This window comes from Phaseolus vulgaris, chromosome 2, assembly GCF_000499845.2.
Source record: "Phaseolus vulgaris cultivar G19833 chromosome 2, P. vulgaris v2.0, whole genome shotgun sequence".
Taxonomy (NCBI): Eukaryota; Viridiplantae; Streptophyta; class Magnoliopsida; order Fabales; family Fabaceae; genus Phaseolus; species Phaseolus vulgaris.
The window spans coordinates 28,298,658-28,309,304 of record NC_023758.2 but is presented as its reverse complement, the minus strand read 5'-3'; the positions used below and the strand labels follow the sequence as shown (position 1 = coordinate 28,309,304).

The 10,647-nt window shown below is 32.2% G+C and overlaps 1 protein-coding gene across 1 annotated transcript; it reads left to right on the top strand.

Annotated features, from left to right (window-relative positions):
* Positions 1–5,741: 5,741 nt before the first annotated feature.
* LOC137809314 (uncharacterized) lies at positions 5,742–10,647 on the top strand. The gene is made up of 2 exons (XM_068610443.1): positions 5,742–6,048; positions 9,608–10,647. Exons 1-2 carry the CDS (start codon positions 5,742–5,744, stop codon positions 10,645–10,647), a joined length of 1,347 nt encoding a protein of 448 aa, XP_068466544.1.

Below are 10,647 nucleotides of genomic sequence, written 5' to 3'. Positions count from 1 at the left end.
AAAAAAGTATTATTAAAAAAAAATACAAAAATATGGGGGGACTAAACCAAAACTCATATATTAACAAAAACGATACATAGGTAGACTATACCTATTCATAAAAAAATTCTAAGAACAAATTAGATGGTAGCCTATTATATCAATGAAAAGATTCTTTATGAATAAATCCTAAATTAGTCAACTTATCAGCACACGCATTCCCTTCAAGAAAAATGAGTAACCCTAAACCTGATTTTCCCACAGTAATTAAGACAATTATTTCATCGATTACGAACCATCCAAGGAACATTGGTCCTAATAGTAAACGCATCACAAACCAAAGCAGAATCACATTCTAGCTAGACATTAGTAAGCCCCATCTTTTGAGCTTCCTACATAGTATGTATAACCCCATAAAACTCAGCAACCAGAGCAGTCTAAACTTTAAGAAACGCGAGAAAGCTCCAATAAATTTCTCCATACTCCCACGGAAAATACCTCCACAAGTAGCAAGACCAAGATATCTCCTAGCAGCCCCATCAGTGTTAATTTAACCCAGTCTGGTCAAGGAAACTCCCATTTAACATGAAGAGGACGAAGAATTTTACTAGTACGAGTATTAATACCAAAAAACTTGATCACGTTGAAATCCAACATATCATTCTTCATTGAAGCTTTAGACGAATTACCCACTAGACGAGTTCAATCTTTAATAACCGAAATAGCCCTAGAAACTTCAATCTTATCCGGAAAACGAACATAATTTCTCATACGCCATATCATCCAAATAGAAAAAGTTATCACAACAAGCTTAATCAATTTAACCAAAGGACTACCATCACTCTTAATAAAAAGAGAGAAGATCATCCTTATTATAGAAATGAGAAGTAGGAAAAATTTGTCGAACCCAACTCCAAATACGCAAAGCATTAGAACATTCAAAAAATAAATGTTGAATAGATACCTTTTGTTTTTCACAAAGCGCACACATTGAAGAAATATGCAGACCTTTATTTTGAATATGTTGATCTGTAGGAAGTCGCCATGAAAAAATTTCCAAAGGACAAGAGTTTTGGAAGCCGGAAGATATGAAGACCAAATAAATTTACCCCAACCACAAGGAACTCCTGAATCAAAGAAAAAAGTACTAGCTGATTTAAGAGTGAAACGACCAGACTCATCTAGAATCCAATTAGGAATATCCTGTTCCGCCCTAACCATGGTATGACTAAAAAGATGAGGCATCTGTTGTAAAGACAATGGAATATTTCAATCACCACTTCCAAAACTGAGAGAATGTATGTGGAATGTTAGCACCATCAGATAATCCTACAATATTTGTTAAAGAAGTAATACCATACCATTTATCATTTCTAGAAATTAATAAAAGAACCTGTGCCAAACAATCCAAGAAGTATAATCAAGTGTAGTAGAATAAAACTGCTTAATTCCATGCCAAAGAGATGAGGATCTATTAACCATTCGAAACTCGTAATTTGATTTAAGAACCCTAGCTTTCAAAAACAAAGACCAACTTGTTGCTATAAGCAAAAGTCCAAACAAGCTTAAGAAGATATGCATTATTTTCATGATGAAGGTTAATAATCTTCAAACCTCCAATCTCAAGGAGAGAAACTTGTAATCTATACTTTATTGCCTGATAAGAAGGCATAAAAAAGAAAGCATTTGGAAATTTTGATGTTATTCTTGTCCAAATTGTTATCTGGACTATTATGAAAATTTATTGCAGTTTGATGTGATTGTTGAAAATGATATTATTTCTATATACCACTACAAGAAAATCATGAAATAGAAATCAATTTGTATAAACCAAAATAATTAGTTGCAATAGTAACTAAATTAGAGACCATTTTAAAAATTAAAAAGAAATTTGGTTTTTAAATTAATTTCTATTATTTTTTATTATTGTTAAATAGTCTCTAAATTGATATCTAATTAGCAACTATGATTTTTGCTACCAAATTTAGAAACTAAATAATTGGTAGTTAAAACTTTAGTTACTAATTAGATACTAATTTCTTTACCTAATAGATTATCTTGTGTTGCAATTTTGTCTTGAAAGACTACACACATTAAAAATTATACAAGAATGTATTTTTATACATGTGAATGAAAATTAATTCAATATCTCAATAAGCTTTTCAGATAGTAGTTAATATTTATCTAAAGTAAATCATGTCAATCTTAAATTCTCGTTGAAACATTTTTAAATTTATTCATTTATTTTTTTCTGATAAAAAATCTAAATTAAATAATTGAATAAGATGACTTAAAAGATGAAAAATACTATGATTCTTAAAAAAACACCTTTTAAGTTTTTTCTATTGCTTTGCAATTCTTAATTCTTCTACTTGTTTTATTTATCTTTTAGGACAATTTTAATTCTTATTAATGATTTTTTAGAAACCGGGTTAATTAAGATTAATTTTGTAAGTTAATCAATCTGTTAAAATAAAAATTAATTGAAAAGGTCAAATTTTCCTATACTCACTACAAGAAAATGATTGAATGACAACTAATTTAGAAACCAAAAATAAATAATTTCTATAGTAACTAATTTAGATACCATTTTATAAACTAAAAATTATTGGTTACTAAAATGATATCTATTATTAATAAAAATTATAATATAATTAGATACTATATTTTTGGTAGCTAAAAATAAAAAAATAAAAAAATTATAGAAACCAATTTTTGAGTCTCTTGCTAAAATGTAAATGGAAACCATTATTTTAGTCACTTTTAATCTATTTTAGAAACTAATTTTTGGTCTCTAAAAATAATAAAATTAGAAAGTAATTTTTTAGTTTCTAATCATCATATAATTAGATACTTAATTTTTTAGTCACTATTATTTAAATTTAAATACTAATTTTGAACTAATTAAATTTTATAAAATTAATTATTAATTTCTAAAATATTTTAAATTAATATGAATAAATTTACTAATTTATTAATTTTAGTTTAATATTAAAATAATTAATATCAATTTATAAATTAAATTTAAAATAATATTTTAATATTTAATTTTATTTAAATATAAAATTAAATTAATATTTAAATTAAATTTTATAAAATTAATTATTAATTTAATTTAATTTTTTTAAATTTGAGAGAATAGGCTGCAGGCTGTAGGATTTGAATTTCAAACTCTTTCTTTCTTTTTATTTCTACATTTTTCGTTCATCTCTCAGTCTCATCTAACAGTAACACTCTGCATAAATATAATATGGTAATTTGTTTTTCTAACTATTTTCTTTTTATAACATCTCAATATATATATATATATATATATATATATATGGAAAGTGTGTGAAATTTTTTTAGACAAAGATGAATGGAATTCCTCCAACTATATTAGATTTGTTTCGTCACACGCACCAACGACGTAAAGACAACTCTTAGGTGGATCAAAAACCAAAATAAGTAAATGTAATGAACTATTACCTTTTATTTTAGTTCGGTTATATTTTTTGTTTTTTCATTTTCAATGTTAAGGTCATTGTTAGTTTATTATTGTTGTGTGTTTAAATACAAACTGTAGATCTTTTCAATGTTAAGATTATCATTTAAATACAGTATGCAATAGTCTAGCTGGCGTTTATACATATTGTGTAACAAAACAGAACACCCAAAAGTCACAGCCGGGTTTATGTGTCGTCCTGCAACACTCACCAAATCAAAAAAAAACATGTTATAGTTTCTTGCTGCATGCATACGTTCCTTGGAATTATAAACAATTAGGCTCTATGAACAATTACTTGTCCTCTTTCTTGGTAGATTCTTGACAAGTCTTTTTTGCTTTATCTTGCATTGCCTACTGCAATTTCACAAACTGAATTTCTTTTGCTGTTACAACTTGCTGAATGACTTGGATTTGGTCCTGGAATTTTTTGTCTTCTGAGCTCATCTACAAAATAGTATCAAAATGATCAGTCATAGAATGATTTTTTATATCATACACATTTTGCATATTCATATCAAATTGATCAGTCATTGAAAGGTTAGAAAATATGTGAATGATTATGGCTTTAGACACTTTTCTGTATTGGTATTCATTAATAATGTTACTTAGCAGCCATTCATTTAAGATAAATGGTTCTCTTGTGACTGGTTGGAAGTGTACTTGTCCATGAGCTGCGTCAGTTCATTTTCTAATTTTTATTATTTTCTCTCTCTCGGACTCTAATTGCATAATCTCCTTGTCCTAGGACTTCTGGGAACTATATATATATAGGAAAAGAATGATAATAAAGAAGCACATTTTGAAACGTGCTTGGAATTATAAACAATTAGGCTCTATGAACAATTACTTGTCCTCTTTCTTGGCAGATTTTTGACAAGTCATTTTTGCTTTATCTTGTATTGTCTGCTGCAATTTCACAAACTGAATTTCTTTTGCTGCTACAGCTTGCTGAATGACTTGGATTTGGTCCTGGAATTTTTTGTCTTCTGAGCTCATCTACAAAATAGTATCAAAATGATCAGTCATAGAATGATTTTTTTATATCATACACATTTTGCATATTCATATCAAATTGATCAGTCATTGAAAGGTTAGAAAATATGTGAATGATTATGGCTTTAGACACTTTTCTGTATTGGTATTCATTAATAATGTTACTTAGCAGCCATTCATTTAAGATAAATGGTTCTCTTGTGACTGGTTGGAAGTGTACTTGTCCATGAGCTGCGTCAGTTCATTTTCTAATTTTTATTATTTTCTCTCTCTCGGACTCTAATTGCATAATCTCCTTGTCCTAGGACTTCTGGGAACTATATATATATAGGAAAAGAATGATAATAAAGAAGCACATTTTGAAACGTGCTTGGAATTATAAACAATTAGGCTCTATGAACAATTACTTGTCCTCTTTCTTGGCAGATTTTTGACAAGTCATTTTTTCTTTATCTTGTATTGTCTGCTGCAATTTCACAAACTGAATTTCTTTTGCTGCTACAGCTTGCTGAATGACTTGGATTTGGTCCTGAAATTTTTTGTCTTTTGAGTTCATCTACAAAATAGTATCAAAATGATCAGTCATAGAAGGATTTTTAATATCATACACATTTTGCATATTCATATTAAATTGATCAGTCATTGAAAGATTAGAAAATATGTGAATGATTCTGGCTTTAGACACTTTTCTGTATTGGTATTCATTAATAATGTTACTTAGCAGCCATTCATTTAAGATAAATGGTTCTCTTGTCACTGGTTGGAAGTGTACTTGTCCATGAGCTGCATCAGTTCATTTTCTAATTTTTATTATTTTCTCTCTCTCGGACTCTAACTGCATAATCTCCTTGTCCTGGGACTTCTGGGAACTATATATATGATAATAAAGAAACACATTTTGAAACGTGCTTGGAATTATAAACAATTAGGCTCTATGAACAATTACTTGTCCTCTTTCTTGGCAGATTCTTGACAAGTCTTTTTTGCTTTTTCTTGAATTGCCTGCTGCAATTTCACAAACTAAATTTCTTTTGTTGTTACAGCTTGCTGAATGACTTGGATTTGGTCCTAGAATTTTTTTTCTTTTGAGTTCATCTACAAAATAGTATCAAAATGATCAATCATAGAAGAATCTTTTACATCATACACATTTTGCATATTCATATCAAATTGATCAATCATTGAAGGATTTTCTACATCATACAGATTTGTATATTGCACATCATACAAATTCCCCCCCCAAATGAGTTAGATGTCTGGTGTGATGTAGCTGAAACCAAGAATGGGAGGATATATGGTCTTTGTTATTGGAGGTAGGCCTTACTACCTTGGCCCATCTTCTTCCTCAAATGGGTGGATACAAAGTCAAGAGCTTGATGCACTTAAAAGAGATATGGAATTAGTTAAGAAAGAAAGAGATGAGCTTCGAATCAAAATTTTAAATATTGAGCAACTTTTTGAGAAAAACAATGCAATGATTCGACAATGGATGGATATCATTAATCGCCAATCAATGCCACCAAGTTTTGAGGAAACTCAAGATGAGGATGAAACACAAGCACCCAGTCAATCACTCAGTCCTTATCAAGGTAATTTTGTTACACTATTCTATATATATTTTTAAATTTCAATCTTGCTAATAAATTTTATTTTATATTTTTTGACATGTAGATGATTTATATAGAGGCCATGGAATAAAGTTCACACAAAAAAATGATAGATTAAGCTTTTTACTTTTCAAGCGCCTTGTTTGAATCATTTGTAATGATTAGCAACAACTCTTAGCTTCTAAATTGATAAAATTAATGAGCTTGTTTGAATCATTTTCAATGACAGCATAGTTGTTGCTGCAGGATTATAATGTGTCACTCTCATGAGCTTTGAAGTCCTTTTATTCTGTTTTTCTATGCAGTTTTATCCCAACTATGCCAATCTTTTTTGCTTCACTGTTAGGAACTAAAACCATAGTTGGTAGAGGGTAGATAAAGTAAGAGTGAGTATGATAGTAGGTGCAACTATGTAAATTTTAATACTTGATACATCAAATGTATTGATTTTTATACTTGATAAATAAATAAATAATAATAAAATAAATAAATAATAATAAAAATAATAAAATAATATTTTATAATAAATTATATTATTTAGAGACCAAGTGACCATTTTTTGGTATTTATATATTTGGTCACTAAATGAGTTTCTATATATTTTGGTCACTAAATTGGTTTAAATAAAATTGGTTGTTAATTTGATTTTTATATAATTGGTCACTAAATTAGTTTCTACATATTTTGTCATTAAATTGGTTTTTATTTAATGGTCACTAAATTGATTTTTATTTAATGGTCACTAAATTGGTTTCTAAATTAAAATCTAAATTGGTATCTAAAATTAGCGACCATGATTTTAACCACTTAAAACTATTAATTTTTAAATTAGTTTTTAATTAAGTTAGTGACTAATTTTATCATTTTAGAAACCAAAAATTTAGTTTTTAAAAATACTTTTCCTTGTAGTGACTATTCTGCTAAGCATTAAATTAAAGATCGTTACATTCTTATACGAATCAAAACTTATTACTATTTCACTGCACTTCTTTATTGACACGTGGTAATATTGTTATATTTAAAATATAAATTTACTCTTAAATAACATTTCAATAATGCCAAATTATGGAAAACATGATTTAAATTGTCATAAAGATACTATTAGATAAACTGACTGATTGATTAATTTTATATTTTTTTTAAATTTGGTATACATTATTTACCTATTAAAAAATCATTAAATAAAAATCAAATTCAGAGACAAAATATTATTAATTTATATAGTAATTAAATTAGATACTATTTTAGAGATTAAAAAAAATATTGATATTTAAATTAGTTTCTATTATTAATATTTAATTAGCTACCTAAGTTTTAGCTACTAATTATTTAGATTTTAAAGTTAGTATCTAAAATCTTAGTATCTAATTAGGTACCAATTTATAAATTATTTATTAATAATATAAACTAATTTAGATATCAATAATATTTTAGTTTTTAAAATAGTATATAATTTTGTTAATATAATAATTAATTATTTAAAAATTATTTTTTATTTAATAATTTTCTTATAGTATTAATAACTTTAAATATGAAATTTATCAATTTAACCATTGGAAGGAAAAGTTAGTAAAATCTATATTATACAAAGAAAAAACCATTGCATTAATTTATTTCATATAATGTTATTTAAAATATAAATATATGTTCATTGTGGACAACATAAGAGAATATCTAATAATATGTGAATTTAATATACAATATTAGAAGAAAATATTAAATAATTTAATGTTGAATTAATTAATTAATTACGTTTTGTATTTCGTATAAAATTATTAAACTATGTAAACCTAAAAATATCTCAGTTAATCTGAAATTTTTCAGAAAATAAATTAGATCAAATATTCTTTTTAAATTATCGAATTTGATATTCACCGACTAAATTAAAATATTCTTAATGTTTTGATATGACATTACGCATAAGCTCAATAATATAAAAGAATCTAAAGCTATATAATGATGCTATAGGACCCAAAATTAAAGAACACTATGAACTAACTTTTATCTGGTTGGCTATCGTAAAGTTTCTTCTTTATTTTTTTTCTTATTGTTTTAACCATTATTATGCTAGTGCATACAAAGTGTCAATATATCATTTTTTTTATCAAACAATTGAGAAATAAATTTCTTGAAAAAAATATATTTACAAAATCCCTAAAAAAATATTATATCTCCTTGTGATTAACTTATACATTTTAAAGAGTCAAACTTAAATTATGTTTTGTCATATTTTATTAAACATATTACTAAAAATATTAATAAGCAGGCTTCGTCTAGTAGTAATTAATTATTGTGGACCTAATTATACTTACTCTAAAAATGTTTTGCAAATTAAACGACTATTTTCCTGTTAAAATAAAGTATAAAATTAAATATTATAAAAGAAAAATATCAGTAATTAAGTGTAATACAAACTGGAAAAATATTTAAACTGTAAGAAATATGCATGATTATTGAAAATATTTTTAAATTAAAATACCAAACGAATAATGATGAAAAATTAATAATTTCTTGAAGAGATTTAGACTATGTTCCTGCTAGGGAGATGGGACCTAGAGAACTATTGAAGTCTTCTTCTCCTTCCTTCGGTACGGGCAGGTGACTGGGTGATGAACTGGGATTCTTCTCGTCCTCCTGCTTATCCCTCAGCACTCGGCACTCAGTCGTCGGGTGAACACCGGATTCTTCTTCTTCTTCTTCTTCTTCTTCTTCTTCTTCTTCTTCTTCTTCTTCTTCTTTGCGTGTGACCGGTCGGACTCTCCTCCCTCGGCCATACCGCTTATGGACTTTAGCTGGGGGGATCCCAACGTGGTTGAGAAAGCCGAGCGGCCGCTCTAGTTATTTCGATGTTGTGCCTTGTGAACCAACTGAGAGAGTGTGCATGGGGCGACCGGGTGACGGTCCCCCTTTCTTTTATATGTATACTTGTTTCTTCTCTGACCTCCACGTGTCTTTGCCTTTTGACACGTTTACGATGGGCGTTCTTCGAGCGCTCAACGTGGCGCCCACCCAGGTTCATCCGAACACCTGGGCGTCCCTTCAGGCCTTCCGCCTGTTGTGCAACGTAATGCGCCTTCACCCTTCTCCCTCTTGTTTTCTCTGTTATTATGCCTCTCACCCTGCCAAGAAGGCCTCGTGGCATTCATTGGTTGGGCGGACGGGTAGTGTTTTATTCGACCTATTTGCCGGCTCCTACAAAAGATTTAAGGAGCGTTTCGTTAAAGTCATCATTCGGCCGGAGGCGACAACCATATTTTTTGACGAGTCTGGTGGATCGAGGTTCCCTCTCTACTGGACTCGCAAGCCCTGCGGCTTCAAAGAATGGCCGAGGCCGACAGAGGGTGCCGATGAGATGGAAATTCTTTCGCTCTTTGACGCCCTCCCGAGGAGGCTCCCATGTCGAACGCTGGTCAAGGCTTATGCCAAGCCTGGGCGTTGGGCGACCGTTCGGGGTACGGGTTTTTGTTTTGGCGTTTAGTCGGTCCGTTGGTCGTCATCTTTCATCGTTCGACCTTTTTTAACTTGTGTTTTCTTTTTCCAGAGACCATGGTGAACGAACGACCAAGTGCTGTTGGCGTGCTTGATAAGCACCGACAGAAGGCGGCCGAGCGCAAGGGTCGCCGCAGCTTGGAGGTGATGCCTCCAGTCAATGAGGTGGCGGCCCAACCTAGGGAGCGGGCTGGTCCTTCCCAGAAGTCCAAGAAGCGGCCGAGGGAGGGTAGTAACATAGCAACTACCGTCCGGTCGCTTGGTTCGATGCCGACCCCGCCTCCTCCTCGTCGAGAGGCGGTCAAGGTGGCGCAGCTCTCTCCTCGCTCCCGCCCGGGTTCATCTGGGCCGACCCCCTTCGATCTCTTGGGGCGCGGCCATCAATTCACACGAAGGGTTCGTGTGGCGCTCCCCGATGAGTCTCGGGAGTCCCTCCAAGGTGTCGCCCCGACAGAGCTCTTCAGGAGTGGCCTCGAGCTCGTGTGCCGCTCGGTCGTACTTTTCCAGCACGGTCTCCAGGGGCAAGACCGACACGTGGAGACCGTGTCACACTTGGAGCATCAGCTCTCGGAGGTCACCCAGTCCTTGGAGCAATCTTTGGCTGCCAACGCTGACTTGACAACCAAGATTGCCAAGGAGTCGGCCGATAGGGAGTTAGCTCAAAATGAAGCTGCTGAGGCGAAGCGGCAGCTTGAGGCCGAGAAGAGGAGGGCGGCTGCTGAGGTCGCCCAGTTGAAGGAGTGGGCCGACAGGAAGCTTGCCGAGTCGGCCGCTGAGGTACTTGCCCTTCAGACTGCCAAGGCCAAAGTCGAAGCTGAACTGGACGAGAATTACGACGAGGCCGAGGAGTTATTGAAGCAGTGCTTTGAAAGAGCCGTGCGTCAAGGGCACGTGCTATATGGAGGGCCGCCGGCTGCTGGGGAGTTCGACCTTGATTGTGAAGTCTATCAGGGTCGGATCATGCCGAGTGCTGAAGTGGCGGCCTTGACTGCTCGAGGGTCTGAACCGGCCGGGACCGAAGTAGGGGAGGCCGAAGTTCAGGGTAGGGGGGCTGAGGCCGAGGAGGGTGAGTGTATTGAGGTGCAGGACTAG